General features: G+C 39.8%; 1 protein-coding gene across 1 annotated transcript in view; it reads right to left on the bottom strand.

Moving 5' to 3' along the window:
* The window catches only part of LOC111219056 (voltage-dependent calcium channel subunit alpha-2/delta-3-like), a 132,117-nt gene that overhangs the window by 55,010 nt on the left and 51,643 nt on the right, over window positions 1-25,464 (bottom strand). The window contains exons 5-10 of the mRNA XM_022741635.1: window positions 14,743-14,905; window positions 10,427-10,558; window positions 9,674-9,885; window positions 8,495-8,569; window positions 4,917-5,006; window positions 4,131-4,244 (exon numbers count right to left, since the gene is read on the bottom strand). Of these exons, the coding sequence (XP_022597356.1) occupies window positions 4,131-4,244; window positions 4,917-5,006; window positions 8,495-8,569; window positions 9,674-9,885; window positions 10,427-10,558; window positions 14,743-14,905 (786 nt within the window). The remainder of the gene's footprint in view (window positions 1-4,130; window positions 4,245-4,916; window positions 5,007-8,494; window positions 8,570-9,673; window positions 9,886-10,426; window positions 10,559-14,742; window positions 14,906-25,464) is intronic.

Raw genomic sequence — 25,464 nt, 5'->3', positions numbered from 1 at the left:
CAAGCCTTTTCATTTCAATTGTTATTACCACAGTGATACACAAGGCATTCAAACTTTTAGACATTAGCAAATAAAAAGACCCTGATAATCCTGTGCCACATTTTCTGAAGTTGGCTGCTGGTTTTATTTCTCCTTCACTAACTCATCTTTTTCATCTATATTTTGTCTTTAATGAAATTCCTTATCTTGAAATCTGCTTTTGTTCCACCATTACAAAAAAGCTGGTGACCCAACACTTCTAAATGATTACAAGCCCAACTCTAATCAGTCTTGGCAAATGCTCAGGAATTGGTAATTTCTAATCCCTTTCTGAAGTTTTAGTCTAACACTATTCATTCTGATTATCAATCTGGTATTTTTGAAACTGACTTCAGGAGAGCAAACTGAGATGTGCGTAAGAGAGAGTGTGAGTTTGCTGTCTTAAGGATGGCTGATGCCCTTTTGGTTTTCTAGTCTAAGTATCTGTTCACACAGAGTAGCCCTGCTTAGGTGAAATGCATTTGAACTTGGCCTTAAGTGGGCCAAGGGCAGGCTGGAGCCCCCTCAGAGATTTTTTAAACCAAGTGGTGGATTCCCAGCTTGGGCTGTGTCTTTGTCTCTTAGGGCTCACAGTATCACCAGTCAAGGCCTTTCTGCTGGCCCTACTACATGTGCCCATTTGCGCATCTCATATGTGGGACTGAGCCGAAGGATTACCCCTTACAGCCTGTACTGCAGCAGTGTAGCCTCCAGACACTTACAGTTGGCCCTTTACTGGTGCCTCAAGATACACTGTCAAATGGTTACGACATGTAAGGTATGGGTGGTGCACACAAGACAAGGTGCACAAGCATACATGGGCAAGGGTGTGTGGCCCCAACATATCAATCTCCTGAAGCTCGGGGAAGTACATGTAGCCCACTACATGGACAGGACACACTATCTATCATCAGTAGGCAGTGTTGTCTAGCTTTACCTTGCTTCGGCAAGATGGACTACAGTTGTGGCTATGGGCACATCAAAATCCCCAACAGTCAGTGTTGTCCTGTGCAGCAATTTTAGTGACGCCATTGTCTAAATTGCAAACGGCAACACTCACTCTGGCCCAGGAAGACTTTTTGCCAAATTACAGTTTGACCCATTAGATGCAATGTAGTCCACACTCTCAGGTGGTTGACAGTTTGATGCGACTACAGACAGGAAATGGCCAACTAGTTTGAGTGAAGGGTGTCCACCACCACCGTTTAAATCAATACCATATGTTTTCCACTTTTAAAGATGGTGAGAAACCCTGTTCACAATTTTCAACTTAGAATTTCTCATGGTACTGTTGATATGGCTGCATTGTATAAATTCTGATGCCCCCTCTCACACCAGCATGATTAAGGATGTATTGCATTTTTAAGACCTTTGCAAAATACATTTGCATAAATTCTTGTTGGGCTTAGTTATATCTGGCTCCCTTATTTAGATGCGGATGAACCTCTTTAGCCAAAGGTAGATGTAGAGTACAACACATAACATTAAAATAGCATTTTGGTTACACACAGAAACAAAGACGCAAATATAACTGGTTCTCTTTGGTTTTTTGAGTGTTGATTTTTTAAATTCTCAATTACTGCACATATTAAAATTAGAGAGGGAAATGGACAATATGCTGGGAACAGCATCATAAGGCATCATTCAATCACAGCTGACTGATATTGTGGCTCACATGTGTGTAAATGCATGTGTATGTGTATGGGTGTCCAAATATGTCCATGTTTATGTGCTTTTATGTTAAGTGTGTAGCTGCATACACATGTGTGGGCACATTCGTGTGGACAGGTAGCCATATGTGAATTTATGTGTGTGAGTATAGGAGTGAATGTTTTGTCTTGTACTTGTATCTCTTGTTTTAACTCAAAGAAATGATTGGGATCAGTAATCCACACAAGCCTCGCACAATCAGAGAGCAAAGGCAGGTATGCTCTTAAACAAATCACCACAATGGTCTTTGGGTGAACAAAATTTCAGTTCTTTGTATTATTTTATATACACTATGGTTTTTAAGGTCATGCCACAAAGAGTAAAGATAAATGCAAAATTACTTCTGAAAAATCTTTATCTACAAAAGGCTGTTATCTGAAAATTGTGACAGTATCTCTCTGAAAATAATCACTGGTGTAACATGAAAGCAAAACTCATTACAGAAATGTATTTGAAGTCTTTCAGTGTTTTAGACTTTTCATCTGTAGATACTGTTTTTCATGGCAATGCTTTCTTTATGATCGTATGATCTTTTCTCTTTGGCTTGTAGGAATAAATGCCATCTGCATACAGATATTCAGAAACTTGTTTGAATTCAGGTTTTCCTACGCATGCCTATATACTCAGTGTGATGCTACACAGTGGTGAAGCTGTAAGGCTGGTTGGAAGGAAGCCATTAAAAACCAGCAGCGGCGGGGAAGAGAGGGGAGGGAGAGAGAGAGACAGACAGGAGAGAGTGACAGAGACTGAAGACTTCTATTATCAGCGGGGCTTCTTCTAAATGGAAGTATCTAGCAGCCTTGTCCCCTCTCCGCTCACTGCTGTACAGCCTTGAGGCAGGAGCGTTTGGGGAGGGGAGGGGGGGGGGACTGCGACCATACCAGACACACACAAACACATGGGAATACAAGTGCATTTGGGAAATATTAATGCATTATATTAATGCATACAAACATGTGCTCCAAACAGACTCGCAATGAAAATTGTGTGTCCTAACACTCACATCAGCTGCCAGATGCCAGATCCCCCAGACTCCCACACACACATACAAAGTATTTCACATTCACATTCTGTGTAAAAGCATTTCTTGTCAAAGCTGTTAAAAGGCTTACCTGAGGCATTGAAAGTTTGTGCTGTATGCGCATATATACGGTATATGTTTAGGGTGTATGCATGTATCATTGCTTTAGTACTTCTACCTCAACCTTTTACGGGTGAGGACCCTGTGGGCTTTCTTTTACAGCAGAAAATGACCTAAGAATGAGCCTTTTTCTTCCCCTCCATCTACTCTCTTCCTCTCTCCTCCCATTTCATTTCATGGCCTGTCAGAAGAGCACCACAATTACCTTGCAGGACAGCAGAGAGAGACGGCTCAGACCTCAGAGACAGGGCCATACTTAACACTGTTTTAAAGCCTTCTGAAAGGACCCCATACTGCTCAATGCCTTCTGCTTGTCAAAAACTTTATCTAACAACTCAGCCAAATACTAATACTTGGCAAAAACATGCCCTGAAATATGACAACAGAATAGCGGTGTGTCTGCATGGGAAACACTGATGCTCTTTTCCTATGGTGATCCTGCTAGCGAGAAGTGCAGTATTTCTCTAGAAACTGTATTTCTGATGTAGTTATAATAATTGTATGATTTGTAATCAATGGCCTGACCCTATAAAACATCATCCTTCTCTCTGTTCCTGTTGATTGATATATGACTGTTACAGATTCCTTTGTTTCACTTTAAATGTGCTATTTGTAAGTTTTGCTATTGCTACGTAGACAGCATTAGCATTAACAGCTGTTTACTTACCAGTCTAGATCAAATGTTGCGAGTTCAGTATCAAACTTAATTCCTTTACTGCCAAGAGCTGTCTCCAGCAGTAGAAAGTAACCCTCTTGCTTTACTTCTATTTCTATAACTTCTTTTCTTGTACTGAAGTTAGCATGACTTGTCACTTTCTGATACCGAGTCACTGTTGCGTCCAATCTGCCCTGAAGAAGTAGAGTTGCTCAAAGGAAATATTATAACCTCTTGTCTAGTAAACACAACTGTGGCTAAAGCTCTTGCTAAGATAGGTAAGTAAGCAGCTGTTAAAGCTAACACAAGCTATGTATCAATAGCAAAACTTGCAAATAGCTCCTTTAAAATGGTGTCAAACTGGTCTATTAGCTAATTCCACATTTTCTGATAGCCCATTCTCAACAGCAAGTTTAAAAATTCATTCATAGTCATAGGAATGCATTAGTCCAGTGTACATCTTCACTGGGATACATGGTCTCAGGTCCATGATGTTGTGAACAAGGCATACTAGGAAATTGAGCTCAGCCGACCTCACTATGCAATTGTCCTGGAACACAACGGCAGAATAATGTGATGTATGTGTTTGTGTGTTTTATACATTACCTTCCTCTCTGGCCAGTTGTACTTGGCAAAGATGGCATCATATGTGTCCACTGCCCCATCTGTCACCAGCATAATGGCTTGGCTACACTCACTACCCCTCCCCGTCTCGTTGAACTGGAGACAGAGATAGAGAAGAGGGGGTGGGGGTATTGGAGGTAATAAAGAAAGCAGCATGAAAGTTTCTCTTCAATCCAAATGGAAATTTAACTAGTTTAAAATCTACTTTTTTTTTCAAATCAAACAGCTAATCTAGTTACTTCCCATTTGAGCTTGTAATTTAACTTTACATGAATTAGCATATCATGGAAGCTAATTGTGTTGTACAGTAACGGTAAGCTAATGGAATAATAATAGTTTGCCTCCTGTACACACACACATGCACACAAACTACTAGGACATTTACTGTGAGAGTGCATTGCCACCCTAAGTTTACAGAGAGGCGTCATTAAGCTGGAGACATTTGTCATTCCAGTATACCTTAGATACATGTTGTTGAAATATGAGCATCTAGAAAAGGATGGTAAATGCGCGTCTGTGTGTTTGTGTGCATGTGTGTTTGATTAATTGCTTGCCCATAATGAGGAGATGTCGAACCAGTAACCTGAGTCATCAAGTGTCTTGTTTACTCAGTTTTTGCATGATTTTGTCAATTTAGCTATTAATTACAGTGCACTAATTAATTTTGTGCATGGAACTGTTTATTTTCTGTGTCTAAGTATGTGTGCGTGTGTGCATGTGAATGCGTCTGGCTGCGCGTGGGCGATCATGCACGAGTGTGTTACTCACGTCACTGAGAAGATTGAAGGCCTCGGTCAGAGCTATGTCTAACATACCAATGCCTTGAGCAAACAGCTTGTCGAGGTGCTCCCGGAAATGCTGGGAAAATAAAATTTAGGGAGAAGCCATTATGAACATGGTGACGAGAGGAGAGAGCATGGGTGAAAAAGAAAACAGAGGGTGACAGGATTAGAGGTCATTATTGATTTTCATGGAGAAAAAAAAAAAAGAGATGAAGAGCAGATAGCTACAGTAAAAGGATAAAAATGCAAAGATATTGATTTTATTTTCTCATAGCACAGAGAAACATAATATTTGACTGAACTTGATTTAACCATAATTTACGTGTGAACCAAGATTGCACCAATGGTCTAATGGGCTCTTTAACATGGCTCTGAGCCAGTTTTTGCAGCAGGCTGCCACATTATCTTTAGACTGAAAACATCCTGACTGAAAGAACTAACATGACCTGCTTTCCCTCATCTCCTTTCAAATGACAACCATTTACTTTAGTGTACATGCATGCGTGTGTGTGTGTGTGTGTGTTTGTGTGTGTATGTGTGGCCCGTGTTCATAGGTGTAATTGTGCCACAAAGGGTACATTACCTCTCTGGCAACTAATGATGAGTTTAATGTTGTCAGCAACCTAACAGGTCTCATGAGCATGTCTCATTATTTACAACAGCCTGGAGGAAACACACACACACATGGACAGACACAAGCTATTATCCAGTTCAATCTATCTATAGCTATTTCGATCCAGTTGTTGGCATTTGGAACATGTCCTGTTGACTGTTGCTCTGTCCAACTACCTGCAAAAAACATTCCCACCTATGACGGTAAGCAACCCTCTCACACACACGTCTAGATATGACTCTGTCTCTCACTTTTTAAGATCTAGGCCTGCACCTCCATCATTATCCTCATCAGTCTTTTATCTTTCTCTTCCTTTCCTTTCGCTCCCTCTACATTCATCTCCTCCAGTCGTCTGCTCCTTAATGAGGGGAAGGAGGAAAGTGTCTCAACACAGTAGGTGGCTCAAACAGCGTCAGGCCAAATCAGGGCTTGCTCACCTGGGTGCAAAACATGCACACAGAACTCAGGGCATAAGCACCAGCAAAACACATAAATATGTTCACAAAAACAACCTCCAGCATCCCTGACGTCCCCATATGGCAAAAAAGAACCTTTCCTTTGATGTGGATAAAAGGGTTAATATGTTCCAACAAAAGGCTGTGCCCTACAGCACAGCAAACTTTACCTATTGTGTGTATGTGTGTGTCTGTGTGAGTGTATGTGAGTTAAGATCCAAGTGATTCGTCTCAGCACAGCAGGCTATGCTAAGTCCCTGGTGCAGCAGTGTAGTAAAGTGGCAGATTCAGACAGTGTGTGTGTCCGTGTGTGCACGCAAATCTGAATGTGCTCAACCATACCACAAGGCTCTGAAATGTACAGAACATTGGACATCAAACCCTGCAATGCTGCAGACACCTTTTATACTCGAAAATGATCACAGCAGTCAGCTTGACGAAGCCAGGCTACAGTGACATAATAATCAATGAATAAAAATGTCCTCAAATGCAGCAGCTGATAAATGCATGAGAAAAAAGAGAAAAAAAAGGGAATACCGCGTATTGATGTGAATAGGATTAGACTGTTTGAACAATAGATCTACAAGTATTGCATGATCAAATATGATGTCAAGCCTATAGTTCAGCATCATATTAGTAAAGCATTTTAGTGGATAGAAACAACTTTTAAAGTCAGAGTCAAGCTCCATCCCTGCATCCATTCAAAAAACTGTTTGGCCAGAAAGGATTTGGAAATTTGCAGGTGGAAAGATGTTTATGTTATGTAAGACCTAGAAAAGTAGGCTAAAAAAGAAGAATTAAAAGAATCAAGAAATTTAAAAAAAATTCTAAACCAACATTTCTAACCAAGACACTGTTGATGCTAATTAGACAAATAACTACTCATGGTAATATATGCCTGATGAATGTGTGTTCCATGGAAGCTTGACTACAGGTATTTATGACCCAGTTGAAGTTTGGGTATGAAATAACAGATTTTGGAGAGACAGATCAGTACATTTTAAGGCTCCAGTGTGACAGTCACTTCCTGCCCCCAGCTGAAGTAAAAGACATTAGCCTTATCTACCAGTGCAGACTGCCTTCCCCTCTTAGCTGGCTGACTCACCCCACATTAAACTACCATCTGGAGTTAAACACATAATGCTAATCCATATGCATAAGTGTACACTCATTTAGAAGTAAACAGAAACTAACTTAAACACCAACAGGCACACACCCACAGATGTGAACACACACATAATTCTACAGCACTTGCATGTGGTACATGGGAACTAGTCCATGCATTTGGTACTAAACAGCTGTGTCCCAAAGATTTGACCTGGACTAATAGAGGTTAGCAATTGAATTTTTAAATGGAATTTTAAAGAATTTGGAAGAGATTGAATTTTTAGTGGGCACCTGGAGATGGAGCCTATATTATAGACACCAGAGAGGAGCAGAGACTCCTAGGTGAAGAAGGGAATCATGCTACAGTAATGGAGAGGAGGCAAGGATTATCACATGTGCCATCTTGATGAAAACCTCCTTTATGAACACAGTCAAACATATAAACATTCCCCAAACCACGTTATGTGGGAATATTTATGTCACTCACTGCCTCAAGAAAATCCAAACAATAATTTTAAAGAATACTCCACCAATTTAGCATCACTATCCTATAACACTGTCACAATGGACAGTTTAAAGAAAACATCTCTGAGCTGACAGCAGAACCAGGGATGCCATCTTTTTTGTTTAATTAATGCATTCCTCTTCTTTGTCAAAACCTGGCCCCGACATTACCCACATACAGTTTGGTTGGAAATATGGGTGTATTATGCTAATAGCGGCTCACATACCCTTGAAGCTCTCAAACAGGGATGAGAAACGGGCAACAGAGTTCTGGTCAGTTTACTTCTGTCTAAGCCTACACCTCCAGATTTTTTTAATTTTCAAACCTGTAATCCTCAACCCCAACTAATGCTGCCTCAAGTTACATCACTTAAGGCAACAAACAGATTACCCACAGCACCCTCAGGAGCCACAAAGGACTTTATAAAACTTTTTTCACATATGCATTAGCACCCCCCTCCCAGACCTGTAAGCAGACAGCACAGACAGTTTCTTTCCACAAGCACTCTGACTAACGGGCCATGCCACTGCGATACTTGCACAGTATACTGTGTATACTGTTGTATTTTAGCCTTTAGTCAGTGAAATCTTCTCATATAAATGTGTATTGTTTACATCTCTTATTTATGGTCCACACTATGACATATTATATATTTTTTATCTTACACTGTACCATATATTTAAGTTTCAGATTGTGGCTATTTTAAATTAAAGAGTGCGCCTTGGTACAAAACTTTGTTGTATAGATTCTTGTGATTATATAAATAAGCTTGAACCTAAACATGTCATGCTGACCCTCCAGTCATTTTCTAATTTTTTCCTCGAGTAACCCTGAACCTGGCCAGAGACGAGAAAACAATAAGAGACAAAGAAAGAAAGACTCACATCTTTGTTGGTGACGTCTGCTTGGACCAGAGTCCCATTGAGGCACGGCTCCACATAATGCAATTCCTCATTGTACTGGAAGAATACAAAAGGAATCATTAAAGCAGTAGTAGTAATGACTTAAACTGTTGTATGTATAGAAATGTGATAAATACAAAAAAAGAAGATGTCAGAAACTTCACTCATCTTGATGAAAAGCACACACACACACACATACACACATTGCACACAATGTATGGTACACAATGTACTCAGTGCCTGCCATTCTGTGATAATACTCACCATTTAATGCATGAGTATGAATTAGACTTCAAAGGCCAAGAAAGAGAATGGAAGTGTGTTCTTCCAAAGCCAGTAATTTTGCCCTAATCTATGTACATACATCCGTCTGTCATCGCTCTGTCCTTGCGCGCGCGCGCGTGTGTGTGTGTGTGTGTGTGTGTGTGTGTGTGTGTGTGTGTGTGTATTGCAGCACTGAAGATACTTCAGACAAAATCCACAACAACTTTGACACTTCATGGGAGTCTTCTAAGGTAATAAAGTAAAAGTAGCACAAATAAAAAGACCAAAGAAGAAACAGATGAGTCAAAATGACACATCCTTTTAAAGAGTTTGGGGAAAACAATATGTTTCTGCCTGATTGTCTAAATCCTCTTTTTCTCTATTTTTCAAAAGAATAATTTTCAAAATAACATGATTAGGATATCAAATGATAATGAAGACTTTGTTCTGTGGAGAAAGAGAATGGAGGCTGGCAAAGTGACTAGCTACATTTTGATGTGAAATAGCATCAGACACACACATGTGGAAGTGCATTGTCACACACTCACACACACATGTACACACATACACACTCATGGAGTTTCATCAGACTGAGGTGCGATAACAATGGTTTGGGTGCCTGAGGCGGGATCCAATCACAACTGTCTCTTTTGCAATTCAAATCTTCATTCAGCTGACTGCTAATTGGTTGTGAGCGTGACAGAAGAGAAAGCTGATTCGTTCCAGCATTTCCTCTGATCTGAGGAGGAGAGGATGTGGGCCTGTGTTATGTGTGTTTCTGTGTGTGTGTGTGTGTGTGTGTGTGTGTGTGTGTGTCTATCTGTGTCTAAAAAAACGTAGAGGTTAAGTAGTTTATATACTCCCCTTGCAGCTGTGTGCACATCTGTGTGGACTTACAGCAATGATGTTGAAAAAGTCGTCGTCTCCAAGAGTGTCCAGTATGGAGGAGACAGTCTGTCTGGCAATGGTCAGCCTGAGGCCTTTCATGCTGCCGCTGACATCCACCAGGATCACCACGTCTTTCGGTGAGGTTGCAGCCTGGATGTACCACTTCCGGTTACGACAGTCAAAAGCTATGACCCCGTGTTCATCTGGCTTCCATTTGATTCCTTGAAGAGCATCACACGTCAAAGACAAACGATGAATTGCAATAATGCTGGAGTTGCATCATTTGTATGGAAGGAAAACAAACCATTACCTCTGCAGAAACGGAGGTGGCCAGGAAATTTGTTCTTGGAGCCCTAAAGGCTTTCTGCCAAAACACACTGCTTTTTCTGTCACAACAGATATTTTTCTAAAGTGTTTATCATTTGCTTTTTAAAACAATGCTATTTTAAGAAATTCTGTTTTCCCACATTGCAAAAATACACATTTTCTCACTTATTTTTGGTGTTATTTAGCTATCAGATAGTGATTTGAGATTTCTGCTGGCACCCTAGCACAATGGAGGAATATTTGTATTGCTCAAAGCCCCAAAAAATTCAACAGCAACATTTCTTTCACCCTGCTAGCCAGTCTCTAGCTGTCAGTCACTGAAGATTACCACACACCCGTCATTCTGCTTTAGGGAGACAGCCACTTAATTACAAACACGCACATAAACACTACCCAACACCAATCCACCCTCACAAAACACACACTTACACTTACCTGGGTATTGCCTGAAAAAGCCTTTGGCACTGCCGAAGTACTGCCATATGAGTGATGGGTCTCTCTCAAAGTTATCCACAAAGACTTTATTCAGCGCCTCAGACCAGAACACTCCGTTGACAATTGCAGAGTCTAAGGAATAAAGGGAAAAAAAAAGAAGGGGCAAAGTCAAGCATGGGGAGGAGCAAAGAAGCACTATTTGACTAAAAAGGTTAACATTGCTTTTACAGTCCAGGAGGTTGGAACAAGTACTCTCTAGTGCCTGTTCATCCAGTCATATCATAACACTGCACCTCCACAGATCACTAGCAGGACCTATTCATTACACAGAGATACAGGCAAGTGTGAGCATAAAAACAGAGAAAAAGATGGGAATAGAGAAAAAAGAATAAGAGAGATGTAAGAGAATAAAAATAAATAGGAGAGACTGTAGACTTTATTCTGCCCTACATAGACAAAATACAATAAATACATATTTGGTCAAAATTGAGTTAAGACCTATCTGCCTTTGTGAAATCTGTTTAATATCAAGTAATATCAAAAAAAAACATTTTAAAGTAAGTACAAAATAAATATTGTATTGTATTTGCTGCTCAGACTGTAGTAACCGGATTGTAGTAGTATATAGAATGTACTTGTCACACTTAAAGCACTCCCTGCCATAGCTAGCCTAGCTAGTCAACAAGGCAGCTACAGAAAAAATCTCAACATCACGTGAAAGCTAGCTGGTGAGGTGAGATTTAGCTAAAACTGTTTACTCATTAAGTTTTCATAAGCTGATTTCTGTAAAAGAAAATATCCATAATAATAAAGTAACAACAACATCTTTCTTCATCTTCATAAACTCGTGCTAAAGATAGCTAGCTTAGCAGAGCTCAGTGGCTGCCATTTCAGCTTTTGACAGCAGAGGAATATGGTGTGGTTAACATTGAGGTTTCTTTACAGTGAACCACATATTTAAATGTAATAAATAATAAATGAATCTATTAAATTGATTTCAATTAAAATATTAACAGCAGACTGTCAATCGCCTTGCAAAACAGAGATACTATATTTAATTCCTAGAAACTATGAACTGAAAATGATCAAAATAAAGTTTACTTTCTTAAACAAACTTGTCCACATGGACAAGAAATTTGTAATGACCCATTTGCTGCAATTTTACCCTTGGATTTCATAAAACTCATCCAAGTATTATAGGACAATCATTTTTGGGGAGAAATCTGAAAAGGTATGAAACAAAGGCATAACAACCTCTGTATATGTATATCTTTTTTTTTTACTTCAGTGTGTCTGTAGTTACTGCTCTCTGCCTGTGTAGGGCAGTATTAATGTAACATACAGTGTGTGTCTTTGCAAATATGCATCAGAACAATATGTGCTATAGCTTTTGCCAATTGTAATATTTGGTGAGGCATATCCAATTATTTGAGCTTCTCTTCAGTTACGGGTGAGGTATGACTGTCACTGGTTAGCAACCAGGAAGCCAAGCTCATTACAGCTACTTACTACCACAATTTAGCTTGATTCAGAAGCGGGGCGGGGAAAATGGAAGCAGAAAAGGATAAGCAGACAGACAGACACAATCATACAGTGAGACAGATCCACAAAAGCCTTTAGAAGGAGATAAAAAAGAAAGCCAGGAAGGCAGACGGAAAGGCAGGCAGAAAATTACTGAGAGACAGACAGACAGACAAGTACCTAATGGACAGAGAACAAGAAAAGCAGATAACAGATTTCCCATCATCTCCTATGCTGGCAACATTGTTCTGCTGTCAACAGTCATGCCAATAGGCCATGATTGAATTAGTCTTCTGGAAGCTAGCACACTAAAGCCCTCTCTTGATAGTAAACACCTATCCACCTCTATGGAGCGGAGTAGAGAGGATGCTGGATTTGATCCAGGCTCCATTTACACAACAATACCGTCGCTTCTGGTGCAGTTTGAGTGTCTATTGCAATCTGGACTCGTCATGATGAGGGAGGAAGTATGGGCTCTCCTTCCCCCCTAAACTGTCATTTAAATTCATCTCAACTAATGTACTCCTTAATTCAATCTGATCAAAGGAGCTCCCATGATTCTCTATTCACACGTGCACGTGTACTCAGATTAAAAAGTAGAACTGTGTAGGTACCCACTGCACCAGCCTGAGTGATCAGAGCTGAAATCAACTTCACTTTATTAGGTTACTTATGACGATTAGGAGGGAACGGTTTTACGAGAGGAGGGAGGAAGCATGAGTAGGAATAGGAGAGAGTCTAGAAACAGTGTGTGTCTCTGTGTGTGTGTGTGTGTGTGTGCGTGTGTGCGCATCTCAGAGAATATAAATGTAAGTATACGTATGGACATTAGAGAGTATCGACCTGCTGAAAATATGTGCATGGCTATACTGCATCACTGGTACATGATCCTATCATTAAGCCTCATATAGTATCATGGTGGGAGCTCTGTTTTGGTTGTGATGTAAGTTTGCAAGTTGGATGTTTGATGTGGTGCTTTCCTCCTGCGATTAATCTCTAGGGGCACAAAGCTTTCTGCTATCATGGACTCAAGCTCCAATTCATCACTGCTGCCGCCAAACCATTTATAAAGTGCACAGGCTACAGCCAACTCTTTAGCAGCATAAAGAACAGGTTCGGATGACAGTGATTGCCCAGTACGCATGAAGGAAACACGGCCTCTCTGTGCATTTCTTTGATACCAGTGTTTGCACAGGAATGCACAAAAAAAAAGAAAATACATTGGCTAATCAGACAAATTCAAGTGCGGATTATTTGTAGATTATGTTCTAATAATAATGGAGTAGTGCTACTGTTTGCTACCATTATAACTTCTCAGAGTTGTAGAATTTCATTATTCTTTTTTGCTTTTACTAGCAGTGTTGGGAATCTGATAAGCATTTAAACCTGTGGATGTGCTGCTCAAACTGGACTTCCTTGATCACTTTTCATCTTCTCACTTGCCCCTTTATAAAAAAAAAAACCCAGACTAATATAACACCTTGCTATTTTCTCTCTGAACACCTGCAAACTTTCTTGGCTTAAACGTGAAAGTATTAATTACATGTCAGTGCTACAGTGCTGTGGCAAAGAAACTTTCAAAGTCCTTGTTCACAATATGAACAATACTGTGGTGATAGATAAGCCAACTTTTGCAAATTCATTCCAAAGGAGAAAGGGAGAACAATTTAAGGAAGAATATTTTCAAATGTTTTAATGAATCGTTCACAAACTGTTTTTCTTGCCCCAAGCCAAGCCTCCCAGACTCCTTTTGCAGAGCAGTGAGAGTTTGCCCGCCAACAAGCTCCCTGTAGTCCCAGCCAATACATCCATGTTATCACTGCCAATGAACAAAGCCTGCAGATCTAAAAACTCTTAAAGCTGTGCGTGTGTGTGCATGTGCGTGTGCGTTCTACTCATTTGCCTTTGAATCAAATCAAAATTACTCTTCCTCTCCCTGTATCGGTCTGCCTGCCTGCCAGCCTCACTCTCCTCACACTTTCATTCAATTCCTTTCCATTTCATTCACTCTCCTCCTGTCACTCCCGTTTGCTCTCTCTTTTTTTCTACCTAGCTGTAATTAATCTGTTGCTCAGACCTTCCATCAGTCTGACTTAACCTACTTTCTTTCTCATTTACTCCCCCCCTCTCCATATAATTTCTTTGCCTGTGGTGGCTGGGTTAAGCCGACATGACATTCACTTTGTCCACTGAGCATTGTACAAGGCCATGACTTCATTGGTTGGACTTGGGTGGATGGTACATTAGCAGAAAGTCTGATTATTTAACTGCTAATTAAGTCAGTGTGTGGTAGAGATGATCCAAAGAGTTACAGTTAATGAACTCAAATCCTCCTCCGGACACAGGCGTACATCTATGTGCACCAGCACACGTACTAACTGTTGTACTGATGTTTTGTTAATTTTTAGACTGGGGTTTCTATTATCCAAATTAGAGAACAAAAGCTCAGATGTACATGATAATTTTATGGCCATGGTGTTAATTTAACCTTTTCTGCACACTTGTATTTTTGGCACCTTTATTGTAAATTATTGTCATGGTTTGTCATGGCAGACACTTTTTGTTTAGTTTATGTTTGGAGTTTGTCACTTCCTGTTTTATTTTGTAGTTCGTTTCCTTGTGTGTCTCAATGTTTTTACTTCCCGTCTTGGTCCTCGCTCCCAATTTGGTGATTATCTGCCCCACCGTAATGTGTTTCCCCTGTGTTCAGTCACCCTTGCACTTCATCCCCCTGTGTTGGCTGCATTTGGGTCCAGCCTTACCTGCACAGTGACAATTATAAGTCATGAACTTACCTTTGTTGTACATGTTGGTGGGTACCTGGACCACGCTGAGGCTCAGGTTGACCGACAGGTTGTTAAAGTGGTCGTTGGGTTGCAGGATGAATTCTCCTCCAAGCTCTACGCTGTTCCCTTCCTCATCCACCTCATTGATCAGTACTGCATTGAAGTATTCATACTGGAGATAAGAACAAAGAAACAGGATTACACACGTTAGTACTTAAGTGAATATTTCAATACACAATCAGAATTGTGTATCTCAGTTTCAACATATTCATCCTGCTGAATCGTGTTATCACTATTATATAGGATGACTGGGTCACTTATGTGCTGAGTCAGGGAGCGGTCTGCGTACCGATGTAACCTGAATCCCTGGATCATCCCATACGTGCATGTTGCTACAGTGGAAAGCTGCTGAGTTAACAGATCCCTCCTCAGCCTCCACACACTCCCTTCCAAGCTAGATGCTGCATGTGCTGCTCTGCCTCCACTGTATTTTTAGGACTGCGCATACTGGGGAGACTATTAATAAATCATAGAGCTAGATAAATATAGAGCACATGGCTCCCTGCATCCCAAAGGCTCTGAAGTCTGAGCTACCACACAGGGGCACAGCCTACAAAGGCTACAGCCGATGCAGAACAAAAGATGACAAAGAGATAAAGACGCACAAGTGATTGGAAAGAAAATGTGGCATTTTAGACTAAAACCCCGAAGGCATGCATATTTTTGTCTGCTCACATGTAAATGAGCTATACAGCTACAGTAAAATTAGACATTATACTTATATCAACAAAAGCTGAAACAAAGTTGATCACGACTTAACAAGGTGTCATCTATCTATATGTATGTTCATCGTTTGGATTTCAGTCTTGGTGAAAAAAACAGGCTACTGTTGTGGTCAAACTGCTTCACTGCAGAGGCACATATTTACCAACTTGGCCTATAAAACTGTTTGTGCCCAAGTAAGAAGTAAAGGCTGTGCTGCAACTTTCAGGTTATGTGAGAGTGGCCCAAAACTCTTTTCTCATTTCGAACTAACTTTACCTTGATGACATCTGAAATTTGAGCCAAATGTCAAATCACCACAATGAAGAGATGATGAATACTTAATTGTTACCTGGATGTTACAGGATGAAAATCCATGTGCTGTTAAGAAGCAGCTGATGGAGAACAACCTTTACACTTCCCTGAATAAAAATATCGTTAACTGTTCTCACCGTCGGCAGCAATGGCAGCAGCACAAGTACAATTCTTACTGCAGGTGAATGGTGGTGATTACATTGCTCAAGGCCATGCTGATTTCTCTTGTAATGATCAGGAGAGTAGGGTTTGAAAACAGCTTCTGAGAAGAAAGAATTGCCATTCTCAAGTGCCCAATACAAAACCTTAGTACACGTGTTACCATTCAACAGACACTTTTTGGACTTTGATTTCTGGCTGGGACTGAAAAGGCTGTACGGGTAAGTACAGAGTGAATTTGTGCAGAGAAAACAGCATACAGCACACGTTTACAAGTGTTTGGTGCCTATTCGTCACCAAATAATCCTGACACAAGCCCGTAGACCTCAAATACATTTTGCTGTCCTGCCACTTACTTCAATGAACTCTCTATTCTATATTCCTCAAGCAACACTCACCCCACCACCCTACCGTCTCTGTTCTCGCACCAGTAACCTTCATTTGGGCTAAATCTTTTCAGCTCCTCCTGAGGAACACCATCATCCCCTCAGCCCGGTGCAAAACACAGATAAAGCCATCAATTAGGCTGGCAGACGCAGAGCCTATCAGTGTAATTAATCAGGCCTGATTAGGCTTATTAGCCCTTTATCAAAGGGAACACTGCTATTTCAAGGTAAGGGAGCACAGTGTTGCGTATTTCTGCCTATATTTTCCCTCTCGTCTTTTACCTGGGTCGTTACACGTCGATGTGAGCATGAAACTTAAAATATGTTTTCAAAAATAACTACTCTCTTATCTTTTTCATTGTCTTTCAATGGGCTCTTTTTTTTCACTCAGTTACATAAAACAAAATTCTCATCTTAAAGTGAGTGGGCTGGAGAGGCCATCCAAGAGCAGTGGTAAGAGTCAGAAGACGAATACATGGCAGCGTTTCATACAATGCCAGTCAGTGTAGGTCACAGGTTTCTTAATTCAGCATCTGTATGCAACTCACTTTTGAGTCTTGACCCACCAATTGTGAAAATCTGATCTAAATTGACCTTTACAATGTTTCGGATACCAGCTATTTTCTACAACCAGTATGGTACCGCCTTTTTCAGTACAACAGGGTGAACAGAATCCAAATTAGTTGACTTTGACAAGGACTTTTTTTATTTGACTTGCTGTGTTGCTTTGGAGAACCACTTCAAACTTGTGTATTTAAGAATAGACAGAAAAACCAGCAACCAAGGAAGCAAGATAAAAATTTCTAAATGTATATAAAATGTGTTCTTTAAACCTGATTTGTCAGCTCTGACTGTGAATCTTTTAGTAGGCAAATCCCTACTTAAAAAAGCACTTTTCAAAATAAAAGTAAAAGTGCTTCACAATAAACACAATTAGCATAAAATATCAAAGAGTCATGATAGTGACAAACACAAGAGCAACAAAATAGAATTTAAAAAACAAAAATATCAAGATAAAAGCAAAACATCAATTTAAAACGCTTGTGCTGTCTATATAAGAGGAGAGAAAGTCATTGAGACAGTCAAAATTATCGACTAGCTAGCGAACATATTGGAGCATTTAGCAGCTAAACAGCCAGAGATTTCCCTCAGTAGCTGGTAGAGACCAAAGACAGAGCTAAAAGATAGAGTGAATATTGGACTTCATTCATCACATGGACACAAACACACCTCCAGATGAACAGAATGAATGTTGCTTCATTTCAGCTTCAATGTCTTCTCTAAAAGGGCACAATACGCCAGTATTACATTCACAGCCTTGTTTCATTGGGCCTAATATATTCTGAAACTTTTGTAATTTTCTTTACTAAACAAGCACTTTGAGGCTCCTCGGATCTTGGCAACAGCATCACTTGAACAGTGATCAAAAAACTGTTGCCCTTGACACGAGAAAGGGTTCAGTGGCATACAATCTGGTGAGGTTGCAGGAATGACAACCTTCAGGCGGAGTGACAAACTCTGGCACAGTTTCTCATGCCAGAGAATTGCTTACGTGTCCCCTTCACCTATCTCTGGCTTCCACTGTACCTGACCTCTCTTCCTCTGGCAACTGTTTCACTATTCCCTGCCAAAGAGGGCCATAGTATCCGCAGCCAGCCTTAATCTAACCTGATTATCACCTTCAGGACCTCTTCAGGTCACTCTCAGTATGTTGCTCTCCAAAGAAATCCAAAAAACAAAAGACACATGCAGAGAAAAACCATCCAAATTTACTTTCAACTAAAAGTAAAGTTAGTAATTCTGTTCTTTCCTTTGTAATTGCTTAATTATTTTCAACATTTCTTTCATTCTTCAGTTCATTTATTCATTTTTTTTAAGTTAATAATGAGCCAAAAATATTAATTCTTTTCAAATCATTCAACACTTTTAACAAGCACAAATTACCTCGGTGTAAGTGGTGTAATGAGTAAAATGGAGAAACGGTGGAAAGACTTTTTCATGAGTCTTAGACATTTCAGTGCAAAGGGATTTACTGTATTAAGAAAATGGAAATTCTTTCCCACTTGGCGGCAGAGAAACCAGATTTGACCTCAACTAGGATAAACTAGGATACTTAAAAAAAAAAACTAGAGCTTAGCTTATACAAAATGAAACACACAGGCGACGACGCACAGATGCACACACTGTGACACATGGTACAGAGGCTTAGCCAACTGCACCTGCAGAAGACAAGGCCCCATGGCGTCTTCAGTCTGTTCTCTTTCTGCCATTGTCTAGTTAGTACCTGTTCTATCATTCTCTCTCTCATTTCCTCTGTCTCACTCTCCCAACCTGATTCATCCCTTTCCCTTTTCTGGCTCAGCCTGCTTCCTTCTACCCATTGTTCACTGTGTTCACTGCTGTATGCAATCCTCATCAAGTTCCTTACCACCCTCTCTCTCTCTCTTGTCGGTATTCAGCTCCCTGTATGCTCTTTTATGCACACAGCTCTCATTGGAGCTCCTATCAGCTCTATCTGTGAGACCACTGTTGCAATTGCCAGGTTGCCTTTGTCTGGAGCTCCCTTCTGTCTGTTTGCCATGCTCCCTCTGCTCCACCTGTCTGTGTGACAGCTGGAATAAGAAAATAAGATAAATCTCAATCTCTAAATAACAGTAAGTTCCAACACCTGTAACCCCCCCCCCCCCAAACACAGACACACACACAAAGAACCAAGTTTTTATAATGGCAATGACTATCTCAAGATTCAAGACAGAAAACAAGTCACTAATGACTTCATTAGGAGAAACAATCTAAGTTGTGCAGATGGAAGTGTCTTGAAAGACAGTGAGAGAAAAGGCAAAGACAAGAGAAAAGCCCACCAGAGGCATTAGCTGTTTCAAGTATAGGGAATGTGAAAAAAGTTTAAAAAAAAAAAGTAAAACAAACAATGGTTAATGAGTCTGTTAATTTACTTATTTAAATTCACAGGATGTGGGCTTTAATTTTGATTAAAATTGCTCCCATCAGCTTTTGAGTTTCAATCATGTGGGAGTGTGTGTGGGTGTGTAAATGGAGGCAGAAGCAAACCATAGTGTGTATGTGTGCATTTGTGCACGCACCCAAGCATCACTTGAAGTTGTGTGTGTACAGCATGGGTGGAAATGCTTGTGTGTGTATGTGTGTGTGTGTGTGTGTGTGTGTGTGTGTGCGTGTCCAAGTGTGGGTGTATGTGTTGAGTAAGTCAATTATGCCATCCCAGCATTACAGTCAAGGAGTGCCCAGTGCCACTAATGCAATCCCTGATCATGGTGTTAACAACCTGATCTTTAACGCGGGAGTGCATTACTCTAAGAGATCACACATGTACCAGCAGCACCCACTCACTCAGTGTGGGACAGACACAGAGGGAGAGGAGGAGGAGGAGGAGGGGTTAGTGGAGGTAAACAGTGGAGCATATTTCACTTGTTTGTTTCAAAATATAAGCCAAAAGAATAGTTATTGTTATGGTGTAATATGTTACATTTTACAGCAAACTGCACTGACTATGATACGGTGGATAAATGTATCGCCAATAACACTAAAGAGATTAATTAATTACAAGTTAAATATGCTAGCATTTTCTATCTATAGGGACTTACTTTCTATTGAGTGTACACTGATTAAATTTGGCTTTGTTTATTTTCTGTATGTGTTGTCATCTGGCACATGTATACTTTTTATTTTTTTTTTATTTTGGTATTTTCCAGGTTTATACAAAGTTTAAAAAAAAGATTATTTCCTTTACTTAGATGAAGCAATTCACTACATGAAAGTGTGATACTCACTATAATAACAGCAACAGTGTAATCTCATTTGTTTTTTTTTTCTCTTTTCTGTCATCAGGCTTTCCATTAAACATGTGTGTTTGTTATCGTATGTTATTGTTTTTTTTGAATATTCTGCTTTAGATTCGTTTTAATAATTTTATATGTGAAGCACTTTGAGATTTTCAGTTTTCTTTTAACAATATCTATATCTTTGATTCATCCTTTATATTCCTTTTAAATCTAAATTGTATGAAAACACCTTGACATGGCCTCAGGAGGAATTACACTGTATAAATAAACCTGCTTTGCTGCTTTGTGGACTCTTACAGACTTGTCAGAATCTTTTTGTGAGTGCTTAGTGAGACTTGCGCAGGGAGGTATTACAGAGAGACACACACTTAATGCTGACTTTAATACTGCTGTTTCCCTGCGATCATTGAGTTCAGTGGCTCTTTTAAAGTTATTGCACAATTATGCTATGTTATTAATGTAAGCTGCTGGTGTGTAGCTTATTTGTTGTATGCTTATTTTTATGCATTTGTGTAATTTTTTAAAAAATTTTTTAAAATTAAATATAGCCTTAGTTATAGTGGCCATATTTGTGTATGGCAGAAACACACACTGAATTAAAAATGTACAATAAAGAGCCTCATTTACTTTATGAAGTAGCACCTTTGCAGTTTAGTGTCCCGCATACACCCAGTCATGCACACACAGACTGGGTGCAAATGCATGACCCACATGCATATGCTCACATACAAATAAAAACACCCACTGTTGATTTTGATAAATACTCTTGCAGCAGAGAGCGCAACAATGAGTCACGAGCCTCAAGGGGCAAAGAGAGAGAGCGAGACAGAGAGGAGACCACAAGTGAAGGCGGACGTGGGGGGGGTGGTGGTGTTAAGTGTGACGCTCCACCCTCTGGTGTTCACTTTCAACTCTCGTCTCCACTTCAACTCTACTCTTTTCCTCACCCACCTCCCCACGCTCTTTCTTCATGCTTGGCAAAGGGGAAGACACCGATCCCTGAGTGTGGAAATGTGAGTGGAAAACAACCAGGGGGCATGGATACAGGTAATCAGAGAGTAAACAAGACAGCAGATTGAGTAAATAACTTGGAGGAAAGGCCAAGTATGGGTTCATATGATGGGCTTATAATCTTTCTTGCTGCATTTTTTAATTTGCTCACTCACTCTGAAAAAATATGACAAAAAGTCTATAGCAGCCACATGAGGCATTTATGCTCATTGCACATCTGAAAAGTTCTGTGTGTGAGAACAAAATTATTATCAATATTATGAATTGTAATCAATTCATTATTGTATTTTTGTGATTTAAAAAAATGCCGCTTACTGTGAAGTTGTGACAATGAATAGTGACACAAAGTAGCATGTTGATAAAAACAAGTGAAATGCTAGTTAAGCTTTATCCAGCAGATCTTGTGTTCTCTGTCCAAAGGAAATTAATAATTCATTTGATAACTGGGTACTCACACACTCTCTAGACTCTGAATTGTGAAAGGAAACTGCACTGAAAAGTGCAGTTTCGGTGGTTAATCTAAAGTTAATCTAAGGACAAACTAGAAAATACCATATAAGGTTATGTGTAGAAATCTTTTGAAGACTTTAAGACTTTTGATTCATTTTGTTCAGATTTTTGCTCGACAAAAACTGTGTGATATAAGCACTGGTGAAAAGAGCTAGTGAGTACAGTGTACGGGAACATGTTTCTTTTTGATCTCTCAGGTTCACAAAGGAACTGAAAGTTTCTAAAGGCTTGCCAAAGTCAGTAATTGTAGGTAGCACCTTAGTGGGGGAACTGAACTCTGAACCTGTAGACAAAGGTACCTTGAAATGCTTGGTGCCTGCAGGTGAGGTGTAATATGTGTATGGATGAGGAAGAAGCGGTGTGCATGGGTAAGTGTGTGTGGTATATTTATGTGTTATATGTTGGGCAGTCAAGGCCATCTCTTGAATAAATGGCTTAGAAATCCTATCTTCGCATCACTGGCCGTGCATGCGACAGGACAGTGAAGCAGAGCATTCTCTGGGTACACAGCCGCTCGCACTCAGGTCAAATCATTTTTGCCAGCAATACGACGAGCATATTGGCAAACTAACAGCCATGTGGTCACCTTCTCTGCACTATGGTAACACCCTAGACAGGGGAGTATAAGAACAAAAGTGACAAAAAAATTAAAAAATTAAAAAAATTAAAAAAAATATAAGATTAAGCATTTCTCTCCCACTGCTCCCACCAGACTGGGGCTACATTTTCAGTCAGTATCGGGCTTGGCAATTGGCTGTTTGTTTCCAACCTCCAAGGAAGGATTTCATTGGTTGCAGAGGGCATAGGAGACTGCTCTCTGCTTTCCTATTTACAGTACATGAGCATTGCGGGTAAAAGAACGAGGGAGGAAAATCGCAGCAGATTACCGTGCCAATTTCACATGGAAGCAGAAGAGCTCTGGAAAGGATAGATAAGGAAATTCCTATCAAACTGCTGCCAGCCAAATATGTATCCAATAGCAAAGAAAAAAAAAAAAAAACACACACAAACATTTTATAATAAACCCCCGAATAGTGATGGAGGAGGTTTCACCCTACAGTGTGGATGTGGTATTTTTAGCACAGCTGGTGATAATTACCATCTATTCACCATGTTCTGCAGTAAAAAGCACTATTAGAAATGCCACCATCACAGCGAAGCAGACACAAACACACACACACACACACACACACACATACATACACGCGCATGCACACCTACACAGGTGTGCACATACAGCAGTCTCAAAAATGCACATGCATATTCACGTGCATGTAAACAGCAGCAAAAAAAACCTAAAAAAAACAAAAACAAACAGTCACAGCAGTTTCCGATTGCAACCCAAAAATGCTCAAACATTTCATTTTATGCTCCGGCAATTCAAAACACAATTAGCAGAGAAAAATTAATGGCTGCGACATAATTTGCCAAGAGGTACTGAAAAACCTGCTTAACTAAGGATAAATACCAACACACACACTCTCATATGCACAGGCACAGGGACACACACCTGCTAACATGGACACACTAACATGGATGCAGAACAATAGCTTATTATTATTACTTGTTATTATTACTATGATGACTGAGCTAGTGAAGCAGGTATTCATTTGTGACAGATGCCGGAGCACGACGTGAAACCTCCCACATTTGAACAGGGACTTATTTTGCATTGCGTCTGTGACTATCAAGCTCTTTCTTTTTAGTACTTCTGAAATTCTTTCATTTGTTGTTGCTGTTACTTGTTCAGACCCAAAGTTGGCCAAGGTCTTTAGCGGATCAGCTGGAGCACAGGTGGAGGTAGAGAGTGATGATGAAGATGGGGAGAAGGAGACTACACTAGAGGTGATGAGTAGGAACGTTTGTTTTGCAAAAATTAAAAAGCGCACATGTTTCTCATATGATTCTTTGCTGCTGATGATGATTAATGATTATTTGAGGGGTGATCCGGAGTGTGACTGTAGTTATGTGAATGGCAAAGGTGATGATGAGTTTACTATGCTGTCAAGGGTTAAAACTGCATGAATATTTTTGTCATAGTATTGCAGAAGGACCCAAAATTAGGAAAGTCTACATTTGTAATGAGTGCTGAAATGAGTATGGCTAATGAAAACCTGTACGTCCTATATGCAATGGGCTGAGTGGTTTGATGTCCTATTTTTTGCTCTCTATACCCAACCCACCAACTATGAGTTGGCACCTTCCTGGTTTAAAAATTAGGCTCTGTAATGAGGTAACAATGGATCATACACCAACTGCATCTGTCATTATGTTAATCTCTGATTAAAGTAGATGCTATTACTGTGGTCACACACCATGCCAACAAGCATCTGGCACGTTAACATGTTCATTTTTCTCCTCCTTCATCCCTCACTCCTTTCTCTCCCCTTCCCTTCCTCTTCCTACTTTTCATTATTTCCCGTTCCCACATTTTTGACATATTATACCCACAATGCATGTATACAATATATAACATTCCTGAATTGGGGCATTTTAGCTTGATAATGGTATCTAACTCTGTCCTAGATGTTGTGAAACCATACATTACACCACAGTATATACTCTCTCGATCAGCCACTATCAGCTCTGTAGCTGTGTCATTAAAGCCAAAACAAAGGGACACTCACTTTGCTGGGCTCATCTCATCGCCGCCAAGTAATTACTGGCATAAAGCACCGCTGTGAGCCCACACGGTGTTGCTGCCCCTCAAGCAGCATATGAAAACACCAACACACAGACAAGCGTCCACAAGTGACACATACATGCAGATGTACAAACACATGTGCATAAAAAACACACAAAACTGCCTTCAAAGATAAATACTCAACACAATACAAGCACATATCTATGAAGGCAGTTTTGTTTATATGCAAATTCCCATGGTGCATCAACAAAACCATACACAAATACAGTTACATACAGAGTACATTGTACATATATATATATATATATATATATATATATATATATAGTAATTTCTTGGTGTACCTGTTGATTCAGCTGGTGATATAATATACAGTTGCGTCCAAAAGTCTGAGACCACTTTTTGCTGTCAGACTGTACATTTTCCAGAATGCTCTTCAAACCCAGAGTGCACTTGCTGCAATCAGCTGTAGGTTATTTTGCAGGTGGAGCACCCATGGTTGTCAGACGAGAGAAAGAAACTGACTTTTTACAGCTGAAAAAAAAAGAACCCACCTTTTTCAAAACATAACATTGTGAGACTGCGGCGCATTACGGTCTAAATTTGGATCTCATATCTTTCAGTGCAAAGCTGTGAGTCTTGACAGAAGCACCTACTGATTCTTAGGAGCTTAAACTCTATGTTAAGTACAGTGGCTTATTCTTTTCTGACATCAAACACCACTGTAGCTGCACTTCAGATATCTCTATAAGCAGCAACTGATGGTTATTTTCATTATAAAGTAATCCACCAATTATTTTCTCAATTAATTGATTCACTGCTTGGTCTAAGAAAATGTTAGAAATTTATGAAAACAAAGATATACAATTACTATTATTATACAAATTATAATAATATGAAACTGACAAAAAGCGGTGTCTCCTGACATTAGCAAAGCTGGAAACAGAGAATGAAAAAATTGAAAAACTGTCTTGAACAGTTAATTAATTTTCTGTCAATCAACAGTTCTAGTTATCTACTGTATATTAAATATTTAATATCATACAGTATCCAAATCGAATAGGCCCATAAATGCCAGGTCTTGCTCCTCTTTGAAGCATTGTTAAAGAGTGAGCCGAATTTTCCT

This window comes from Seriola dumerili, unplaced genomic scaffold, assembly GCF_002260705.1.
Source record: "Seriola dumerili isolate Sdu_G_001 unplaced genomic scaffold, Sdu_1.0 BDQW01000056.1, whole genome shotgun sequence".
NCBI lineage: Eukaryota > Metazoa > Chordata > Actinopteri > Carangiformes > Carangidae > Seriola > Seriola dumerili.
Note: the sequence above shows the minus strand (reverse complement) of the source record. Positions and strands in the feature narration are given on the sequence as shown.